Source organism: Prosopis cineraria, unplaced genomic scaffold (assembly GCF_029017545.1).
Source record: "Prosopis cineraria cultivar Desert tree isolate PC_DT_omini unplaced genomic scaffold, ASM2901754v1 PC5, whole genome shotgun sequence".
Classification (NCBI taxonomy): domain Eukaryota; kingdom Viridiplantae; phylum Streptophyta; class Magnoliopsida; order Fabales; family Fabaceae; genus Prosopis; species Prosopis cineraria.
This window is the reverse complement of record NW_026555336.1, coordinates 32,763,575-32,785,983: the sequence shown is the minus strand read 5'-3', so window position 1 is coordinate 32,785,983 and position 22,409 is coordinate 32,763,575. Positions and strand designations below refer to the sequence as shown.

The following is a 22,409-nucleotide window of genomic DNA, read 5'->3' as shown; positions in this document are numbered from 1 at the left end:
TCTCATTTTTATCGGACAGCAAAATTGTCAATGTCATAATCAATTCTTATTAATTCTCTATAAAAATTTATTAAATTTTTACCTTTGCTCTTATCAAATAGAAATATTTTAGTACTGTAATTTCTTTCACAAAAAAAAATTAAAATAAAAAGTAAATAACATGCTTTTATAAATAGGATTAATATTCTTTTTTTTCTCTACTCCATTAATAAAACCCAAGATAGTGTTTTGAAACTTAAATCATTGAAAGGACAGTTCAAAATCTCCTAACTATGCTTGTTGGGTATAAATTCAGAGTATCATCAGTAGTTGGGGTACAATACTGGGCTCCTGTTGAGTTGAGCTGAGCATGTACCGAAATAAAACGCTTTTGATTTGAGTGGTGCTCGTACAATATATGAAAATGCGTTGTCAGCATTGGCAATTTGGTGTCAATCCTAATTTTGAAATGAAAATTGCGTGTTTATGCAAGCGCTGAAATAAAGAAAACGACTGATTTATCGATTTTATGTTTCGTCTCAACGGAACACATAAACATTGCACTTGGCAGCGGCTTAATTAATCATTAGTTAATTAATAACTAATTAATTAACCCCTGGAGAGTGCTTGTTTCAGACAGCTCATTTATTAGCCGCAAGACAGGTAAATCACAGCCGTTAATCCCACTGACAGCAAGATCCCATTGCGGCAAATTCGAGACTTATGCTGTTTCCCTAGCATCCTCTTTACTTTGCTTGCAATTTTAATTCAGAAAGTTAGTTAAAGTGAAAATAGATCATTTATAGCACTTCTTCTTTGGCTCGTTCACGGCAGTTCATAGATTTTGTTGTTTTCCTTTAGTTTTCGCGCTGAGCTAATCTTTATTTATTTTATATTTATATATATTTGTATTTTTCTATTTACATATTTTTGGATCTGATTAATCATCCGTATATAAATGGCAAATGAAAACCCAGCTGGTAGGATCCAAAATAAATTTGTCCAAGACCGGAATTAGCGCTCTTCCCACATTGGTTTCTTGAATCTCACTGTTTAACGACCTCAACTGGTATGAACAAAAACCCTAATTCAACTATTTTTGGTTCAGTTTTAAGTTTTTCTCACTAAATTTAAGTCAATTTGCCCTTGTTTTTCTTAACAATTTTTTTCCGGGTTGAAAATCACATTTGTTTTCGCGTAGTCGGTGAGGTGTGGTTTTCATCGGATCTTGGTTGATTCTCTTACTTTCTGAGATTTGATTTTTTATGGCAATTTCCCTGTCTGGTTATTGGTAATCGCTGGGAACCTAGACATTATCAATGGTTGCAGTTTTGAGAAGAATCATTTCAACTAAATGTTTTCAGCAATCATATGGGCATTGTCAATTGTGATGGATTAATGAAGTGGATCTCCTTGAATTTGTGTTGCAGGGGATCTGACTAACTACTCGTCGGCGATCGGTCCTGCCAGAATTGGTACTTAGTCAATCATTTTGCAGTGGGCGTTTGCATACATCTTCGAAAACTTTGGGATTTTCCGTTAGTTTATACTCTTGTAGTGCTTCTGCATTGTTGATTTAGAATTTGGTATCGAAAATTCGGCATCTTTCTGGCGATACGTATTTCTTTGCCTTGGTGATGGGTTTTTGGTGAATTCGCGCTTCATGTTCTGTTCATTACATGAATGAGAAGGTGCGGCCACGTGGCAAAAGACAAGCAAGTTACTGGCGAAGAAGTGTGAGCTGTTGGTTCAATGCTTGCCGGAATATTGTTGATAAATGACAGCATATACGGAAGCCTGTATAGACGATTGACCCAATTTACAATTTGGCGGTCTTGAATTTGTTTGCAATATCAGTTCCACGATTCGGACATGAGAAGCTCCTGGTTTAATAAATTGTCCATAATTATTGGCCCTAGACTGCCGTTGAGCTGGTTGATGTTGTGCCTGATCAGTCTGCTTGCACTAATTGCAGTCTTAGGTTCGTCTTCTTCTAATAACATTGATTCAACACCACTCACTCGGGCATCTCTCATCTATTCAAACTACAGAAGGATAAAAGAGCAAGCAGCAGTTGATTATTTGGAGTTAAGATCTGTATCATTGGGTATCACTGGGCAAAAAGAACTTGACCTTTGTGGCAAGGAAAAAGAAAATTCTGTGCCCTGCTACAATGTTTCAGCAAATTTGTTAGCAGGGTTTAAGGAAGGTGAGGAGTTTGATCGGCACTGTGAAGTGTCAAGAGAAGTTGAGAGGTGTTTGGTTCGCCCTCCCAAAGACTATAAGATTCCCTTGAGATGGCCTACTGGTAGGGACGTAATATGGAGTGGAAATGTGAAGCTAACCAAAGATCAATTTCTTTCGTCTGGAAGTATGACCAAAAGGTACAGTTTTATTAATTTTAATTCTTACAGTGAGATATTGCCTTCCTTTGGTTTCAGCTATTTCATGGATTGTTCAACACAAAACCACAGCTTTAGCTTCTACAAGGTTTTTCTGCTTCAAGTGAAAATGAAAAATTTTAATTTCTAAAATTTCTTCAACTAATTATGTAGGTTGATGCTACTAGAAGAAAATCAAATTGCATTTCACTCAGAGGATGGATTGATCTTTGACGGTGTGAAAGATTACTCTCGTCAGCTTGCAGAGATGATAGGGTTAGGAAGTGACGCTGAATTTCCCCAAGCTGGTGTAAGTCTTCCTTATATGATCATTCACTAATTATTTTTTAAGTCTCATCAAGAGCCATACTCATTATGTTGGCTTCACTACATAGTGTGACTTGTCAATAATGATGATGTTATGACAGGTACGTATTATACTAGACATCAATTGTGGATTTGGTAGTTTTGGAGCTCATCTGGCATCACTAAAATTAACGGCAGTTTGTATTGCGGCATATGAAGCAACTGGCAGCCAGGTTCAATTGGCCCTTGAGAGGGGCCTTCCCGCAATGATTGGCAATTTTATTTCAAGACAGCTTCCTTATCCGTCTTTGTCATATGACATGGTTCACTGTGCTCAGTGTGGCATCATTTGGGAGGAAAAGGGTAACTTTTGCTTTCATTGGCTTTAAATTTTCACGTTTGCTAGAAGATTTCCTTTGGTACTTTATATCAAGTCTAGATTCCTCTTCTTTTTCGGATTGTCCTGCTTTTCTGTGTGTCAACTATTGAGTTTGACTGATCATTGCCTTTTTTGTACTGACTGATGGATTCAAAGTTTATTATCTATAATTCTGTTTTAGATTGAGGTTATAGTTGTCAAAAGTAGTATGAGAGAAGACAGATCAAGATGCATCATTTTTTATGTTGTACACTCCTAGGATAAAGATACATGTGATGAAGTTGTGCATTGGAGGTCAAAAGCAAGCAAGAGATAAAAGTCTTATAATGTCATCTGGCTTTACTGGGAGACAGAGAAAGTGCTAGTACCGGTATTGTTAATTTTCAACTGGTTCCACTGTTAATTTAGTGAAAAATGACTAAGAAATTTGAATTTTAAGGTGCACGCTGTATGGCGTTGAAGTACTTGTTTCAGAGGGAATTCAGTTTGACTTGCTTATTTATATAAAAGATGAAATGGTTAAAAAATTGCAAACGGATAGTGGGTTCTGTAGTTCCAAATATAAATTTCTTTCTAGCCGGTTTCCTGATAACTTCTTCATTAGTCTTTATGCATGATTATGCTTATTTCTGTTCTACGACCTGAACGCATCCCTAATTAACTACCCCTGTGTGGCAATCATATCAGCTTTTGTCATGCAGTCTGTATGTATTTTATGTTTATTTATGTTCTATTGCAAAATTAATATCTTGCTTTTGGCACATCTAATTACTCAAATTGACTAGCCAGTTGTTATAGATTCTTGTATTGTTCATCAAGAAATAATGTCTTTTTCCCCTTTTGTTCTTCCTTCCTTTCTTTTTTAATGCCATTTTTAGAAATTTTTTGTCCTGCTATGACTTCTTTTATATCATGTGAATATGGTAATAATTTAACCGTACTTTCTTTTTTGCTATCTAAAAATAAAAATGACCTCATCTGCAGACGGAATGTTCCTGTTTGAAGTTGATCGTGTTCTTAAACCTGGGGGATACTTTGTCCTAACCTTACCCTCAAGTAGGCCACGGGGAAGTTCATCACGGGTGAAGAAAAACACCATCTTGACCCCAGTGGAAGAGCTAACCCTAAAACTCTGTTGGACCCTTCTAGCTCAGCAAGATGAGACTTTCATTTGGCAGAAAACTGCAGATATTGATTGTTACTCATCTCGGTAAGGATTTTTGTGAAAATATGGCTCCTTACTTCATTAATGATTAGACTGCATATTTAAGATGATGAATATTAACAACTCTTAGTTGCGCTACTGCAATTGGTTTCCTGCTCCATTAAACACTCAATGAATTTTACTGACATTATTTTTATAGATTAAGGATGACATCTGCTATTTTCATTGTAGCGGGCAGCATGCTATACCTCTATGTAAAGGGCATGATGATAGTCAATCATATTATCAGCCTCTTGTACCATGTATAAGTGGGACATCTAGCAAGCGCTGGATTCCCATACAGAACAGATCCACTGAATCTGAACTAAGCCCTGCTGAGCTTAAAATTCATGGCGAGTATCACTTCTTAACAGTTTTGTCTAATCTTCTTTTCCATTCTTATTGATTTTCTTTCTCATATTTCTCTCTTTATTATACAGGAGTTCAGTCTGAAGACTTCTATGAAGATTTACAATACTGGGGATCAGCTCTTAAGAATTACTGGTCTTTGCTTACCCCATTAATTTTTTCAGACCATCCAAAGAGACCTGGAGATGAAGACCCATTGCCTCCTTTTAACATGATACGCAATGTGATGGACATGAATGCCAAGTATGGTGGTTTTAATGCGGCCCTTCTGGAGGAAAAAAAATCAGTATGGGTTATGAATGTGGTTCCTGCTAGTGCTTCAAATGTACTTCCTCTTATTCTAGATAGAGGTTTTGCTGGCGTTATTCATGATTGGTAAGTGGCTCCTTGTTCTTAGTTTTAGGCCTAGGTGAGTCGTTGAATGTGATCTAGACAAAATGTTTGTATGCAAGTGATTGATGAAATAGTGTAATTATACCGTTACCATCTTTCAAATTCATATTTAGTGCCTGTACTTACTAGCATTTCCTTATGTCGAACAACAATGGTTGCCTATGCTAGCTGAGAAAAATCAATTTCTTTATATTAGTTACTTTAAGATAATATATATATATATATATATATGATTCATGATGTCCTACTCAGCTTTCTTAATTTGGTTTCCTTTGGAGATATATCTGAAGATAGAAAGTAGCATGCATGTTTGCGCTTGATCTATTGGCTTGAAACCACTTGTCTTGGCTTCTGAAACATCCACTTCTTCTCTAAATTCTCTTCTCTTTGCCATTCGCACTTGTGAACCTCTCTAAAAAAATAAAGTCAGTACTACTTTCCAGGCTTCTGGTTAACTAAATGCTCGACGTTGCTATTGATTTTCAGGTGCGAACCCTTTCCCACCTACCCCCGGACATATGACTTGCTTCATGCTAATGGACTTCTTTCGCATCTTGCTTCAGAGAGGTGTAGCATGGTTGACTTATTCTTGGAGATGGATAGAATACTTCGTCCAGAGGTAACTATGTCCCTGCTCTCATGGTCATGATTGCTTTTCTAGGAAAAATATTTCATTAATAATTTGAACTCTCTATTATGCCAAAGAAAATCTTCCATTTTTTTTTTAACCAACCAAGGAAAATCTTCCATTTAAAAGCAGAAAACTAATTTGGCCCCTTCCTCTCTATTACATTTCCGTCTCTACTCATATCCTCCAGAAGCGCATGATCCACTGAATATTTCTTCTCAACCCCCTTGATTTTGATGCCTTGTGCTCACTTGTTTTGGCAATGCCACTATGCAATGTCAAGATAGTTCGTTGGAATTTTTTTTTCTTGGGTAAAAAGGCAAATATTAATAAGGAGCTTTTTGAAACAGTAGATCTTCATAGGAAAAGTATGAGAACTTTCACAAACTCTGCGATTTAAAACCCATTGCAATGCAGATCTCAAGACAACCTGCAAAGAAAAATTGAAGAACAAAGACCTTTCGGATCTGAAAGGTCTTTGTTTGAATGGTGGCAGTTGTCAGTATGTATCACATTAGAATGTCTCATTTAAGCCTAATATGTTGACATGTTGGTATTGTGGATTGGTAGGGATGGGCAATTCTTTCCGATAAAATGGGAGCTATAGAGATGGCCCGAAGATTTGCAGCACAAGTACGTTGGGAAGCAAGGGTGATTGACCTTCAAAATGGCAGCGATCAGCGGCTACTTGTTTGCCAGAAACCATTTGTGAAAAAATAATTGAGCAGCAGTATATTTCACCAAAGGCAGAATGACACATATTTTTTGCTCTGGTAATTACTCTGACCCTGTATATTGTATATCATATAACTAGTAGTTTAAAAGTAGAGGACATAGATGCATTAAAAGCCTTGTGTCGGAGATTTAGGTTTATTTATTTATTTATTTTTTTTGGGCGCTAAATTAGACATAGGATCACGATCAGTCTTCTCCGTGTATTATCACCTGAATTATTTTCCTGCACAATCTTATGAACTGTCATAACATATCTTCCATAGCTCCATTAATACACACAAAAGGGGTAACTTGGGTGGTTAGAGACAATATCATCTTTCTTAACTTGTACTCGCTTTCCTTAGATGGTATTTTGGAATCAAAATCTTGGATAGTTAAATATAGCAGGCCAATGTGAGAAACTATGCCCTTTGGGCCAGAGATGTAATTCTGGGCAAGGTCTGATGCCTAAACAAATTGCAATTTGACCTCTGTTTGGATTTGGAATGTTATGTTGAGGACCTGTCAATAAGTAACTCCTTCAATTTTATGTGATTAATTTGTTCAAAGCAGTTCCAGCTTATTTCATACTATGAACTGCTGTGAATTTGCTAAGGGGATATTTTGATGAATTTCAGAGAATGGATTGTTTAGTTGGCACGTGTATATAGAGCTCAGAGCCTTGATGTTTTCCCATCTTTTCGACAACCGGATTCAGAATGATGAAGCTGTAGATTGTGAAGGTTCGGGATGAAGTTAGCAACAGTTCTTTGTTCTTTTCTTTGTTCGTTCTTTGTTTTTTTTTTTGGGGTCAAAGGTGTTAGTAGTAATTCATTCATCCAATATCTTGGTTAGTTTTGCTTCTATTTTTTTTTTTTAATGATTTCATTATTGATCACCATTGGACTTGGAGCCTTTATTTGAACAATCTCTGGCAGTCTAGCAGTGGGGGCCAAAAAAAAAAAAAAAAGTGAATGGCTACGGAATCAAAGAATGAAATTAAGTTTTTATTTTCTCTCAGCCGATGTCCTCCAATTAGACTGGCTAAGGTTCGCTTTTAGGAAATCATCAGGACCTGTTTGACATGCACGATGGAATATAATGAAATTAATTTTAACAAGTGAAAAAATGAATTCAAATATGAATTATTATTAAAAACATTGCAAAAATAGGGGGGAAAAGACAACTAAGCCAAGTGCTCCTTAAGTAATGTTGAATAAGAAGGTCGATCCAAAACAAAACCACCTGGATGTAGTAATTTCAATTCAGAACTGGAACGCAATTGGGGGGTTAGTTTAGCTATAAATGTGGCACCTCTGATTCTCCAATCTCAATGTCAACTTGTAAATTGCCATCAGATACCAGATATTTTAACTTTGAAGTCATTTAGATGATATCCGATTGTGGCCAGCCCAAAACAATAACCAAAATTTAAACCAATAGTCGATTAAGTACATGAAGCTTATGCCAACACAAAAATCCAACGACGACTGGCTCACATCTAGCGGTAGAAGAGCCCAGAAATTAATTTGTTTTGCTGTCGCAGCACCCAAAGTTGTAGCAAAAAGTCTATGCCAGATGAACTGAACGCCAGAGGCCTCAATTATCTTTCAGATGGAAGAAGTGCCAAAACTGGAGATGCAGGGGATCGAACCCTGTACCTCTCGCATGCAAAGCGAGCGCTCTACCATTTGAGCTACATCCCCGTCTTGAATCCTAACATGTATAAACACATATTACTCTATACTCTTATCCTCTTCTTTTTTTCATCCCACAGTCTTCGATTTTTTTTTTTTTAATTTTTAGTTTTCAAAACATCACAGAAAAGCATGTGAACTTTTAGTTTTGGAAAATCTTCATCTAAAAGCAGTGAGTTGTCAGAATTGGGCATTCCAGTAAAAAAGTTTTAAGAGTAGAGGGACAAAGACTACAATAATAACGATACAATGATTTGTATATATTTTTTTTGGCCAAAATGATTTATATATTGTTAATAGTATTGAACGTACGAACATTTGTTAAGTTTTGGTGCATCTTTTTCAGGATATATGTAGAGGAAGAAGTTTAAAAAGTCCTTGTAAAGAAAATAGGGGAAAATGTAAACATGCGAAAGCCAATAAACAGATTTAAGGTTTTTTATTTTGGATTTAAAAAAAAACATAATACAGAAGTCAAAAGTTAAAGACTTAGTTCAAAAGTTTGTTTTAATGCACGAAAAATTAAGGCACAATCAATCAACCTATCTGGCTGTGTTCGGCCCAACTCAATTTGGACACGTTGCATCAGCCCATCTAGATCTCTCCGGAACAGATGAACACCATGAAGAATTTGTGTTAACTAAATCAAGAATATTACCTAATGGAAGTTAGAAAGGGATATGGATTAAATGCAAAGTCTCAAATATAGAAAATGTCTTTGGCAAAGCTATTCACAATTAGGCCTGATAATAATCCAATTCTCGAGAATATTAAATAACTATATCAAATTAAGAATATTAAGTGGGAGAAAATTGTTAAGTAAATTCTGAAGACCAACATTTTTTGTAGGTTTAATTTGATAATTTAGGACCTAATTTTTTTTAAAAAAATAAAATTACTACAAAATGAGCAACGCTTGCTCCATAACGATTTGCGCGGTTTCTCTTTCAAAACCTCTCATTGACGGTTCAGATGCGGTCTTCCTCTCTCTCCTCCACTGCTTGCTCCGTCTTCAACTTGTTTATAAGCACTCTACCACAAACCTCCCTTCTATTTTTCCCTCATCTTCGCTCTACGGGCCTTTGCTTGCAGCAGTTTCCCATTTTCCCTCTTTCCGACTTCGTGCTCTTTTTTGGTTCTCGTTTCATCCTCTCATCTCTCTGAAACAATGTCGGCCGAGAAGGAGAGAGGCGGCCACGTTTACATGGCCAAGCTCGCCGAGCAGGCTGAGAGATATGAGGGTGCGTTCCTCCCTCCCTCTTTTGGGTTTATGTTTTCGATGTCTACATTTTTCTGGATCTGTCTTCTGTTTGGTCTTGTGCTTGTGTTGGATTAGATGTTGGCTTGGCTTTCCCGTTTCTTTTCCTGATTGATTGGAATTGCGGCTTTGGACGCAGCGCATTTTGTGTTTGGATTTGGGTTTTTTGGTTGCTGTTTATGAATCGGATTGTAGTTTTGGAAAATTTTCTTGGTAACCCCGTTTTCTTGACCCGTATGTGGCTGATGAATTGCTGGGTAATTTGTTTGGATTGTATTCAGTTTCTAGCTCCTTTATTTATTAATCACGCATGTCTGGTGAAAGATGGGAAACGATTCTACTGCGGTGATTTTGGGAGCTGAAATGGATTGATGCATTTTCTTTTACTTTCTTGATTTCTCGATTTCCTTTTCACAAAATTGGTTCCAGAACGGCATAACCCACTTTGGGTGGTTATTTTGAAAGCTGAAACAGTGGAACAGCTTGACGGCATTTTCTTGTTTTCTTGATTTCGCCTGTTCCTTTTCAATATTTGTTCTATAATGCCTACTCTTTGACGCATGATTTACTTGATCATGCAAGGGATGTATGCTCTGGTAAAAAAGATTGTCTTCTTTTTTACCCGACCCTTTTCTTCTTTTCAATCTTTAAATCATGTACCTTCTTATCGCGTACCCTTTTGTTTATACCTGGCCTTACGTAGAAGAGAATGAGAATAATCTATAAATAGGATTTTTGTCTTCTGTTGCATTTTTCAAAATTTATGTATTTGCCTGATTAGGAAGTTTTATCTCGTTAATGTCGTGTGATTTTGCTCCTTGGGAAAATAAAAAAGGTCTTGTAATTTAGGCTTAGAATCTATACTGTATGAGATTAATTTTATCGCATATGGTAGTGTGTAGTGACGTTGATGACGAGTTCTTGCATGTATATGGTAAACTATTTAAAAATTTTAAGTACATTATAGATGTAATGAAACGTAAAATTTATCATGCAGAAATGGTTGACTTCATGAAGAAAGTAGCAGAGCTTGATCTTGATCTAACTGTGGAAGAAAGGAACCTCCTCTCAGTAGGATATAAAAATGTCATTGGTTCACGGCGAGCCTCATGGCGCATAATGTCTTCAATTGAGCAGAAGGAAGAATCTAAGGGAAACGAACAAAATGTCAAACAGATCAAGCATTATCGCCAAAAGGTTGAGGAGGAACTATCCAAGATTTGCGGTGACATTCTGACAATCATTGATGAGCATCTGATTCCATCTGCCTCATCAGGGGAAGCCACTGTTTTCTACTACAAGATGTGAGTGATGTTGCTGCTGTGTTAAGTTCCAGCATTGGGCAACTTAATTGATTTATCAGTTCCTTTCCTTGTCAGATGCAATTGATTGCATTTGTTATCACATTGGTTTATTTAATGTTTGTTTCCTCCTATTGATATAAGAAGATTTTCCAGACCATGGAGTGAGAGAGAAAGAGAGAACCTGTGTGAATGTGATAGTTTGTTATCTTTTGTCGCCAAAATCTGTCGTCCTGTTTATCACATGATGCGCGTAGCAATCGCAGGCTGCCGGCCTTATTTGACCTTAGTCCTCTACAGGAAATCCAAATACAAAGAGTCATGGACCAAACAGTTTGTTTTCTGTTCTTTGGATTGTGTGACACGACATCTCTTGCCTCACAATTGGGCTCCCTATCCCTGATCTCTTTCTGCATTTTTCCAGGAAGGGTGACTATTATCGGTATCTTGCTGAGTTCAAGGCGGACGAAGAAAAGAAAGAGGCAGCTGATCAGTCACTGAAAGCATACGAGGCATGTGTTTTTCATCTCTAATAGATGAATTGGTTCATACAAAAGTTTATATTTAATAATTCATTGCACTGCCGCTTGATGAACACAACCATTTCTATTTTTAGGCTGCTTCAGCCACTGCAAACAAAGATCTTCCATCAACACACCCAATCCGTCTTGGGCTTGCACTCAACTTCTCTGTCTTCTATTATGAGATCATGAACTCTCCTGAAAGGTATTCCACTGATTCTCTCATAATCTATAGGCACAAGTTCCTTTATTGTTAGCTTTTGCACTGATGCCATTGCTGAAACTTGCAGGGCCTGTCATTTGGCTAAACAAGCCTTTGATGAGGCAATTGCAGATTTAGACAGCCTGAGCGAAGAGTCATACAAGGACAGCACTTTGATCATGCAGTTGTTAAGAGACAACCTGACTCTCTGGACCTCTGATCTGCCTGAGGATGGAGGTATGATTGATTGAGACTTGATATCAGATACATTTGAGTGGCTTCATCTTGCTGAACAATGATGTCTCAAACCAAATCAAGGGGCTGCGCCTAGAGATATAGTCTCATGGCAGCTCTCTCCTCACCTCCCACCCATCCCGCCCTTTATTCCCTTCATTATGTATGTGGCTGAAGCTGTTTCAGCTTTTCCTGGTTGTTCGCTCATAAATTCACTTACAATTCTGCTCACATGGAAGCTCTAATGCCGAAATGCTCTCATGCAGGTGAAGAGAACGGCAAAGCTGACGAGTCCAAACCTGCTGAACCCGAGGTATTTATTGAATATGATGCTTTCTAGGCCATATTCACATGATTTTTCTATCGGCCAAAGTACTGATATACTCTGTTTTGGCAGAAGGAGCAGAAGGAATAAAGTACTGATAAACCTGTACAATGCGGACTGTGACCACTTCATTATATCCATTGAAGGCCAGAGAAGTTGGGTTTTGGGCTGTCCTGTTATTTTCAACTTTTTCTTTCTACCGCTTTATTATTCTTTTCTAGTGAACTGGCCAGTTTTAGTGAGGGATTCTTTACATGAACTCAGTTTACTTTAAGCATCTTTTCTTTTGTGCTCATTAGTTTTAAGATGATTCAGTTTATCATCGTTTTGTTTTGCAAGTAGAAAGTCGTTTCTTTTACTCCCTGAGTGTTTCCCGGAATTTGGACATATTTTTTCTTTTTCTTTTTATGTTTTTAACTATTGAGCGTTTGATAAAATTTTGTCTAGCCTTGTACCAATCAGAAATCTGGTCGCCTCTGTAAATAGGAGCCAGGACAGATTGATTAAAGTGAGTTCTTTGTATATGCCAGGAAGAATTACCTGGGCTTTCCTTCTAGTTTGGTTAGCGGGTCAGTTGAGTACAAAATATAAATTTAATATATACTTCACTTAATAATAAATTAAATTCATGCACAAAATTAAACATTACAAAAATGAAATATAATTTACTTAATTTTATATTATAAGGATTATGCTATGAAACGTTGGATAATAAAAAAAAAAAGGAATTGGTTGACATGGTCTGCATAGCTTAAAAATAGGAAAAGTACACTAAAGGACTGGCGACGTTAGTTAGTGTTTATTGAAGGATTATAAAATTTGGGAAAAATTAATTATTTAATTCCTGTAATTTTAATTTAATTGTAACTCAGTCTTTAAATTTTGATTTGTTGTAACTCAGTTTTTATATTTTAACTTGTAATTTAATTTCTAAACTTTGATTTTTGTAGCCCATTTTCTACAGTTTTTAATCATTTAAAAAATAAACTCATAAAGTCTAAAGCTATTTAAAATTTTTAATCTTTATAAAAAAAATAAAAGGTTTCAGTAATTTAAAATATTAATACTAAAATTTAACATAATTTTAATATTTTTAATTTTATTCTTTTAAACATGGGGCCAATATTTTAAATGGTTAAAATTATAAAAATTAAATTATAATTGAGTTAAAATTATAAGATTTAAATTATAAGTTAATGTTTAGAGATTGAGTTATAACCATTTCAAAATTACAATGATTAAATAATTAATTTTTTTCAAAACTTATATATATAGGCTGAAGAACCTCGCTAAAAAACATAACAAATGAACTATAATGGCTCAGCTTCTCAACAAATTAAAATTAGTCCATTATACAATCTTGCTAGTTATTTTTGAATGATCAATGAATAAACCAATTGATTTAATACACATTTCTATGTAGAAAGAGTGTTTTTATGTGAAATATAATTTAAAGCATGTATTAAAAGCATTGACTGAACTTTTGTTTTGGTCTCTAATAAATAAAATGGTTTCACTTTAGTCTGTTGGAGATAAATTTATTTTTAGTTATTTCTTGATTTTTTATTTCATAAAATCAATTTTTTGATGATATCACAAACATCATTTATGTGCTTATTTCGCAGTTGTTGCCTTGGAATATGAATATTTGTAAAAACTGATATGATCGTTGTTATATACTAATTTGTGGTGCATTTTCAGATATTTTTATAGGTGAATGAGTGCATGACTTGTGTTTGTTTCCCTGACAAGATATATAATGAAAAATTGCAGAATTGTCCTAACACAAACTTATATTGAAAATAATGCAAGTGGTATCATTTTTTATTTAAAACATAGGTCCTTGCCCGTCCATACGTGTCTAATTTAGATTTTAGAGATTAAAATAGCGTGTGTGTATTTGCTTTTTAAGTCTGACTTTTGCCTGTAAAATAGTTTTTAAAGCTGAGTCACAGATGATGAGATGTGATGATATTAATGAATAATAAAAATAAAATAAATAGGTGATGAAGTGAGATGGAGTAATTTAATGAAAGAATAACAGTTAAGTTTTAAAACAATGAATTAATATTAATTAAATTTATAAAAAATAAATTAAAATTATCAATTTAAATTATTATAAATTTAAAAATTTTAATTATAAATAAATATTTAAATATAATTTTTAAATTATAATAAAATTTTTTATTTATAATCGTTTGAATTGATATTTATAATTTATTTTATAAAAATTTTTATTAAAAATTTAATTGTCATTAATTTATTTTTTAAGACCTAACAGTTATTTTTTTAATTTAATTATTTTAGTTGCTGAAAAAAGCAAGAAACTTGCGCCATCTTTAAGGTGGGGAGCTAATACTGTAAGTGCTTTTGGAAAGAGCCAACAAAATAATAATAATTAAAATGAGGACTCTTGGAAGCCAATAATTCACACTTTGTTCTGAGACTATGACTGTGAACCTCTCTCTCCCTCACACCAAGCCACCAAGGTGCAACTCTCGCTTATTGAAAACGTCATTCATCATGGTTTTGCCTTGTCTATTTTCCGTTATGTTTTCAATACTATACCGAATATTAAATTATAAAGGTTAATAGTTTATAATTCATATAGTTAAATCAAATTGAATCAATAGTTAAATTAATAATGTAATAATTAAATTAAAAAATTATATATGTATATAATAATTTAAATATAAAAGATATATATAAAATTGCTACTTAATTTAAAAATAAAATTAAATATTTTAAATTATAATCACTTAACAAGTTATATTATATAATATAATATTAGATGATTAAAAAAATTAATCATTTTTTAAAAAAATTGATAAAAAATAAAAAATAATTTTTTGAACAATTTGTTTTTAAAAATTGAATTTGGTTCTCTGTCTGACCGTTAGTAAAAAAAAAGACTCAACTCTCAAAACGACTTTTACATACTAGCCTAAACAAAATCCATATCAATTGATGGTCCAACCGTCTAGTTTGATCCAATTTCTTATTCATTGGTTGCCACATTATCATCAATATGGATATTCTTAATCTTTTGGCTGCAAGGATTGGAGTGTCTCTTGCTTTGACTCCCAGAAAGGGTAACCGTGTTTTGGATTCTCCTGCTGCTGATGCTTTTAAGGGAGTGAATCCGATAGCAGTACTGTACTGCTATTGAAGTTATCATCAATTTCTTTATCTTGTTGTCTTAATCTCTGATGCCATTGAAGTTAAGGATTCCAGTACTGTACTGCCTCTCCGTCTAGCAGATTAGGAATTGGCTAATGCTCTATTTTTCTGCTTGCTTTGTTTTGTTTGTTACTTTTTTGTTTTCGTTGCTTGTAAGACTCTGTTTGTAGCCCTGTTGCTACCTTTTGCAGTACCATGATGCATTTCAGACCAAAAAATATTATCATCAATATCAAATAAAAAAAAAGTTTAAACGTCATAAATAATGCTATTAATTTCATAAATGCATGCGGCCCACCTTAAATACAACTATAAAGTGAGTAATATATTTTTTAATAAAAAAAATAATGCTTCTCCGGTTCCTATTTCTAACGAAAGTAAAAGATCTATGTAGAATGTATAAATTATTTCTAAAAATTACGTAACCAAGTCAATATCCACGGGACTTATTTTTAAAAATATTGTTGAAAATAAGTTATTATTATATTTAAAAATTTAAAACATGACAAATATTTAGTAACTAAATAAAAAACAAATCAAAAGGACAAGTAAACAGGGGATGAGAAAGTATAAAAAATCATTCCAATTATTCTTGCCGCATATTCCATATAGTTGTGTAGAGGATATATACGTGCAATATTCCTTTCGCAATCAAAAAAGCAAATTGCTTTATTAAATGTAGTATTTGTCATAATTATAATCACTGTTTTACATCTAAATTGTGCACTCTCGAGCTCGCTTTTGCCTCTAACTTCTCCCGACTCTGTTATAACTTATGACTATGCGAATTTGGCTCCTCTATTAAGAAATCAGCATTGTAAGGATTTTGAGTTTTCTGCAATATCAGAATCAGAACACTCTGTTCTCTTCCTTTCTCAAATTCTCACTGCTTGTCATTCCGTTTTCCTTATAATGATCATAACATCCATTTTGGGTTAGTGTGTCTCGTCAAAAGATATTCCTTTTTTGCAAATAATTAATTGTTCCAGATCCTTGGATATCTATATCCACCACCGTTGGGGATCAAAGAGTGTTTTCTTTGTATTTTTTTGCTTCGTGAAATTAAGAATGTCTTCTGCAAGGAACCCAGTTCTCTTTTCAGTTCAAAGACCTCGAATTTCATCGCTTTATTTACTACCTAGAAGAATTTCGACCAACCATGGTTTGCTTAAAGCCCGTTCCCTTGAGCCTAAAGACTCAGGTTTGGCGTTTTCGCCATTGTCGGAGAATGGGAAGCATCTGGGAATTTTGCATCCTGGGAAGCCGTTGGGGTTGGGCATGTTTGGTTGGGATCAGCAGCTAAAACGACGACGTTTTGTTGGATTTCCTGTTGTTGCAGCGGCAGCTGCAGATGCTGATGGCGTTGAGATCAACATCTCCGATGGGTTAGAGGCTCTCACAGTTCAACCTTGTTTCTTTTTCTTCTGACTTGAGTTCAACCTTGATTCAATAGTGGTCAAATTTTTATTTTTATTGTTTTTAAATACTTGTCTGCACAGCGAGAAAGACTGTCCAGTTGAACAAAAAGGAGGGGTTTAAAAAGGAAAGGAAATTGTGAAAAGTTGTTGTTTTATGATAAGATAAATTATTAAAAAAAAAATCTCTGGGAGCCAAAGAATTCTTCTTCTTTTTTTTTTTTCATGTTCAGTTTCTATAAATAATTATGATTTTTCCTTGTTGCCTAATTACAGGACTGTTAAGGCCCCAAAGAGTTTTGGCGAGAGGTTTCCAGCGCTAGTTACTGGTTTCTTTTTCTTTATGTGGTAAGGATCTCCCTTTTCTCTAATTTATCTTAAGGTGTGGCACGAAAACATACTAAGAAGGACATTTGATCTGTAGATTACATTTTGAAATTTCAAGGAATTATCACCAACTTACTTAATCGCGCCTATTTTTGAGTCAGATTTTCACTTATAATAGATAAAAATATGGAGAACTAGACCAGGCCCAACATGCTATTTCTTTTTTAATATCAGCTGAGGTAGGAATTTATATGCTGAGTTTCTGACAGTGTCCTCTCTCTCATGCAGGTACTTCCTAAACGTGATTTTCAACATACTCAACAAGAAAGTTTATAACTACTTCCCGTATCCCTAGTATGTTTTCCGCCAGAGGCGACTTCTTTCCTTTACACCTCTGTGTTTGTGGGCTCATAATATTGTAGTTATCTAATTTCCTGATAGAAATGCTTTAGCTTTTCTGATCTAACATCCCTTCATACTATTTTGCAGCTTTGTTTCTGTTGTGCATCTCCTTGTTGGTGTGGGATATTGCCTTGTTTGCTGGGCTGTGGGTCTACCAAAACGCGCTGTGAGTGCTAGTTCTTGTTTGTTATATCTCTGCGCGCGCGTGTAGGTATAACATTCATTATAACTGATATTTTCCCCTGTTTAACCAGCCAATTGATAAGGAGCTGTTGGCACTATTGACTCCAGTTGCATTTTGTCATGCCCTTGGTCATGTCATGTCCAATGTATCATTTGCTGCTGTTGCTGTGTCTTTTACTCACACTATAAAAGGTACGAGAGTTGGGAAGATGAAGAGAAAATCAGAGATTTCTTAGGTTGATTTTATGCTAAACTAAATTCTCTCGTTTGTCATTTTCTGAATGTGTCGGTCCTTTTTCCCGTCATGCCTGTGCTGCAACATGATGATTATATTGGAATTATTTTTATTCTGATTTTAACAACGCTCACCAGCCCTTGGTTACATCTCAGGATTCATTAGGGTAATCCCCAGTTGTCATTTGAAGAATAAATAAATTATACGCGATTCATTGCTGTTTATTATCAGGTTTTTTCATAGAATTGTGACATGTGATGTTAAAAAAAGTCCCCGCGTGTGTTTTTAATTTTGGGTAATCTGATTATAGCACCTAATAAACCTTGCCCCAATGTTTGTCCACTGTCATAACTCACCTTGGCCGATGGCAGTGCTGGCACAGGATAAAGTTGTCAGATCTTTGGCACTTGTTTTCCATTTATGTTTGAAGATGAGAAATGAATTAAGGGTTGAGTTACTTTCCAAAGAAAGCTCCATTCAATGAGTTTCTACTTTCTATAAAATATCTTTAGTTACAATATCTCCGAAATTTCAAATTTGATTAATTGGTTTTAACATCGGTTTGTTCCTTTTATTGTTATGGTTATTTCCAAGGGCATTATGAACATCCATTTATATATACAACGATTGAATAAGTGCTCTGGTTAAGCAATCACTGCCAGTGTCTTGATTCTCTCTATTTCTATTCCTTCAGCTCTGGAGCCGTTCTTCAATGCTGCAGCTTCCCAGTTTGTCTTGGGCCTTCAGATTCCATTGTCTCTGTGGCTATCCTTGGCCCCAGTTGTTATCGGTAATTCTCTAAGATAATAGTCTACTACATGCATTTTTGTTATTTTGTCCTGAGTAATCTCCTGTTTGCTTAAACATATCTGTTAACAGTTTTACTCAAATACTGGCCACTTCTTTGAACTTTACAAATATCATCTGTCAGCTGATGAGAGCTTTCACTTCAGGTGTATCGATGGCATCACTAACTGAACTTTCTTTCAACTGGACTGGGTTTATAAGTGCGATGGTTTCAAATATAGCATTCACATACAGAAGTATATATTCAAAGAAAGCAATGGTAAGATCTTATATAGCGCCTGACTCTTTTTCACCTGATTTGTGCATTACAGTTTGTATTTAAGTGTCCTGGCATGTGCATGTCTACAGTTTCAAGTTCCTTAATATTATTTATTAAACTATTCATGAATTGGTCTTGTGACGATTATTTAAGAGGAAACAGATAATAATTATAGCTGATTTGGATGAATGCAAGTGTCCTGAGTTTGTTGAGGCAAGTGGATTGTGTTGACTCAGAATTTCAACTAGTTATTTCATCAGACAAAGATGCAATGAAGAAGATTGTGTCAGTAAGATTTACGTGAACACTTCAATAGACTTAATTTTTGTGACTTTATCATATGTGTACACACCATTAGGCCAGGAATATCTAAAAACCTCAACAATTGGACTAGATCTTCTATAACATGGTAGTAGTCACTCCATAGGCACAGCTCTAGTGGTCAATTTGAATATCAGGAACTCATGAAGTGCGTTTCCATAACAGAACCAAGTTGATATAATTTGATTATTAATTCTTTTAACTAGTATTTGTTTTTTAACAGACAGGAATGGACAGTACTAACGTGTACGCCTATATCTCAATAATTGCTCTCTTCTTTTGCATCCCTCCGGCAATCTTTGTAAGTTTATCTGATACAATTACTGATGGATGAATCATTTTTTCCCCCTGTTGCTTCTCTATAAATTCATTATTTATTGGATGTTTGCTGCTTCCAGATTGAGGGTCCTCAACTTATGGAATATGGTTTTAGAAATGCTATTGCCAAAGTAGGCCTGATCAAGTTTTTGTCTGATCTATTCTGGATCGGAATGTTTTACCATCTATACAATCAGGTATCCCTTATGCTGGATCTTAAAACTTTGACATCACAGTTTGATTAATAAACTTGGACTAACTCCGGACATTACACCTGCAGCTGGCTACTAATACTTTGGAACGGGTTGCACCGCTGACACATGCTGTTGGAAACGTGTTGAAGCGAGTTTTTGTCATCGGGTTCTCCATAGTGGTTTTTGGTAATTACTGTTTTTCTTATAACTAAAAATTCCACATCATCAGAACTTAAAAGACATGCAGTAAATTTGGGTGGCAGTTACAGACTGGAGTTGAGAAATTTCAATGTTCTGATAATTGCAAAACTTATGCAGGCAACAAAATATCCACACAAACTGGCATTGGCACTGCGATAGCAATAGCAGGCGTCGCCATCTATTCTTTGATAAAGGCGAACATGGAAGACCAAAAAAGGGTTAGCTTTTACTCTGACCTTTTCCTTGAAGTTTCGTTCAGCCCATTATGCAATGCTAAATTTGTTTATTATTGGTTAATAAATGGATCTGCCTTCATAAAACAAGCCATTTTAAGCATCATGTTGAAAACTACTTATCTAATGGAACTTGTTACTTGATTCCAAATCATTTCCTTCTCAGCATCACCTATGTACAGTTCATGAGTTTTCCACAGCATGGTAATGTGATTCTTGGGTTGATCTGGCCTACTAGACTTTATGGGTCTCACTGATACGCTTTTATATATGTCTGTGATGCGTTTTCAATTCCTTACTGAATTAATGTGCTTTCAATTAATTTCAGAAAGCTGCTTCTGCTGTTTCATCGTAAGGGGTATTCTTGGACTGGTTATGCTATAGACCATGTTACGTACGTTACGTGAATGCATTGGCAGACGCAAGTCTCATTGACTTTTATATTTATACACAGAGGTGTATCAGTATTATGTATGGAATTAATCCTTCTAACTAGTAAGCTTTTGATGATGGATAGTACCATGAAAATAAATCCCACTAAGAAATATGGGGTTGCATTTTACTTATTCAAACTTTATTTTGGGTATATATTTGCTGCCAGTGACAGACCTACGTTGAGCATAGAGTGGCACTTGCCCCCACTAAGAAAGAGAAAACTTCACACATAAGTCCTCCAAAAATTATTCTTGCCACCCCTCTTCTCACAAAAACTAAATTTTGCCCCTCCTCTTCTCACAAAAATTTTATTTGTCCCTATTTAACGTTTTAAAATGTCAAATATATTTTTTGGTTCACTCAAACATGTATATATTTAAGGTATATTTTTAAATATTTGTTATGAAAATAAATATTGTAAAAGTAACTTCCTCCATTAAAAAATATTGGATATTTTTGATAAAATTTTACTATTTAATAAAATAATTATTTATTTTTAAATTAACCTTATCTTTTCATGTTATTCTTATTTAATAGGGTGTTTTACATTAAAAAAAATATAAAGTGACTTATTCAATAAGAGTATTTTGAAAAAAAAAGATAACAGTTATTCCTTAAAAGATTAAAAATATTTTATATTTTTTAATATTTAACTTTTTAAAAAAATATTTTATATTTTTTAACAGATTGAGTGTATAATAAAATAAAGTTTCATAACAAATTATGGTATAACAATGATATGTTCTTTAATTTTGTAGTCTCATGAAACTATTTAATTTTAATAATTTTTTAATTATAAATATATATATATATATGGTTTTCGGAAAAAAAAAACAATAGTTATATATATATATATATATATATATATATTTGCAGAAGAACAGCAGTTATAGTTTTGCCCTCACCAATTTGATTTTTTGAGTTCGTCACTGTAAATTATTGCTGTGACATGATCCCTGAATTTGACTAAGCTTGGCATGGTTAGGTACTTGAAAAGATAAAAATACTATGTTTCATATGGTCCAAAAAAATGTGAAAACTTAATCTAGTGAAAGAGAATATCAAGCGTCCATCGGAAAATCTTACTTTTTACATACAAAAAACAAGATTTTACTTTTAGAATATTAAAAGTTATTTAAATAAAATATTTTATAAAAAAATACATCTAAACAGCAATTAAAAGTGAAGAGAAACATTTGAAGCTTTTGCAAGGTGCTTTTAAAATGTGATCCTTTTAATTTTTGATTTGATCATGTTACTCTAAAATTTTAAATGATTCTTCTACATTTAATCTTTCTTTATATTTTTATCACAAAAAATTTCTCTATATTTTTTTACTTGTGGGGCTATTTTTATACAATTATTTTCATTTTACTATTAATATTTCAAGTGTGGCGATTCAATTAGAGATTAAATTATATATTATAAATTGAACAACTAATCATGTTAATTTTTAATATTAATGTATGTTGAACTATTTATTATATAATTTTTTTAACATATAAAACTTGATACTTATTATTATTATTTAACATATCAAATTTTATGTCATTCAAAAATTTTATCACATTTTTAAAATATTTTTAATATATTATATTTATATAACAAAAATTACAAATCATCATAAATTAATATTTTTTTATAATTATATATTTAAAAACATATTTCACTATATATAATTCAAATAAATTTTAATTTATTAAAATAAATTTTAAAAAAATATATTTAAATATAAATTTTGTTACAATAACTAACTTTTACTTAATTAATTTTTATTAAATAAATTTTGATAAATTAAAAACAAAACAACCACTAAGTCGTCCATGTGTGTGTGTGTGTGTGTGTATATATATATATATGTATTGTAGCAGATCCGATAGAGACATATTTTGAAACTTCTAGGAAAATAGAAACTAAAGGTAAACAATAAAACTATGATTTGTTGCTTAAAATGGAAAGGTAAAGTATGCGATGAACAAGAAACTTCAAAATTTCCAATAGTCTCTAT

At 33.8% G+C, this 22,409-nt stretch overlaps 3 protein-coding genes and 1 non-coding gene across 4 annotated transcripts; 3 read left to right on the top strand and 1 right to left on the bottom strand.

Moving 5' to 3' along the window:
• The first annotated feature begins 844 nt into the window (after positions 1–844).
• LOC129311808 (probable methyltransferase PMT5) lies at positions 845–7,373 on the top strand. Its single transcript, XM_054954277.1, has 10 exons — positions 845–1,048; positions 1,410–2,363; positions 2,535–2,670; positions 2,789–3,029; positions 4,030–4,255; positions 4,442–4,602; positions 4,690–4,993; positions 5,498–5,630; positions 6,210–6,412; positions 6,992–7,373. Exons 2-9 carry the CDS (start codon positions 1,852–1,854, stop codon positions 6,357–6,359), a joined length of 1,863 nt encoding a protein of 620 aa, XP_054810252.1. The 5' UTR covers positions 845–1,048; positions 1,410–1,851; the 3' UTR covers positions 6,360–6,412; positions 6,992–7,373.
• Positions 7,374–7,986: 613 nt separating this feature from the next.
• On the bottom strand, positions 7,987–8,059 carry TRNAA-UGC (transfer RNA alanine (anticodon UGC)). Its single transcript has one exon. It is a non-coding gene; the product is annotated as a tRNA-Ala (tRNA).
• Positions 8,060–9,009: 950 nt separating this feature from the next.
• Positions 9,010–12,447, top strand: LOC129311274 (14-3-3 protein 7-like). Its single transcript, XM_054953466.1, has 7 exons — positions 9,010–9,291; positions 10,306–10,612; positions 11,034–11,121; positions 11,226–11,335; positions 11,421–11,569; positions 11,833–11,879; positions 11,964–12,447. The coding sequence occupies exons 1-7, from the start codon at positions 9,219–9,221 to the stop codon at positions 11,979–11,981; spliced, it is 792 nt and encodes a 263-aa protein (XP_054809441.1). The 5' UTR covers positions 9,010–9,218; the 3' UTR covers positions 11,982–12,447.
• A 3,348-nt stretch (positions 12,448–15,795) lies between these two features.
• On the top strand, positions 15,796–20,532 carry LOC129311596 (triose phosphate/phosphate translocator, chloroplastic-like). The gene is made up of 12 exons (XM_054953943.1): positions 15,796–16,456; positions 16,763–16,834; positions 17,102–17,167; positions 17,303–17,381; positions 17,470–17,590; positions 18,328–18,423; positions 18,587–18,699; positions 19,244–19,321; positions 19,419–19,535; positions 19,619–19,718; positions 19,851–19,951; positions 20,295–20,532. Exons 1-12 carry the CDS (start codon positions 16,140–16,142, stop codon positions 20,319–20,321), a joined length of 1,287 nt encoding a protein of 428 aa, XP_054809918.1. The 5' UTR covers positions 15,796–16,139; the 3' UTR covers positions 20,322–20,532.
• Positions 20,533–22,409: the final 1,877 nt, after the last annotated feature.

Excerpts from the sequence above, each read along its gene's own strand:
- LOC129311596 (XM_054953943.1), top strand. The coding sequence starts at position 16,140 with ATGTCTTCTGCAAGGAACCCAGTTCTCTTTTCAGTTCAAAGACCTCGA. Across the intron at positions 17,168-17,302 it reads AACTACTTCCCGTATCCCTA|CTTTGTTTCTGTTGTGCATC; the intron begins GTATGTTTTCCG and ends ACTATTTTGCAG. Across the intron at positions 18,424-18,586 it reads CTTGGCCCCAGTTGTTATCG|GTGTATCGATGGCATCACTA; the intron begins GTAATTCTCTAA and ends CTTTCACTTCAG.
- LOC129311274 (XM_054953466.1), top strand. The coding sequence starts at position 9,219 with ATGTCGGCCGAGAAGGAGAGAGGCGGCCACGTTTACATGGCCAAGCTC. Across the intron at positions 11,122-11,225 it reads AGTCACTGAAAGCATACGAG|GCTGCTTCAGCCACTGCAAA; the intron begins GCATGTGTTTTT and ends TTCTATTTTTAG. Across the intron at positions 11,336-11,420 it reads ATCATGAACTCTCCTGAAAG|GGCCTGTCATTTGGCTAAAC; the intron begins GTATTCCACTGA and ends TGAAACTTGCAG.
- LOC129311808 (XM_054954277.1), top strand. The coding sequence starts at position 1,852 with ATGAGAAGCTCCTGGTTTAATAAATTGTCCATAATTATTGGCCCTAGA. Across the intron at positions 2,364-2,534 it reads TCTGGAAGTATGACCAAAAG|GTTGATGCTACTAGAAGAAA; the intron begins GTACAGTTTTAT and ends CTAATTATGTAG. Across the intron at positions 4,603-4,689 it reads TGCTGAGCTTAAAATTCATG|GAGTTCAGTCTGAAGACTTC; the intron begins GCGAGTATCACT and ends TTTATTATACAG.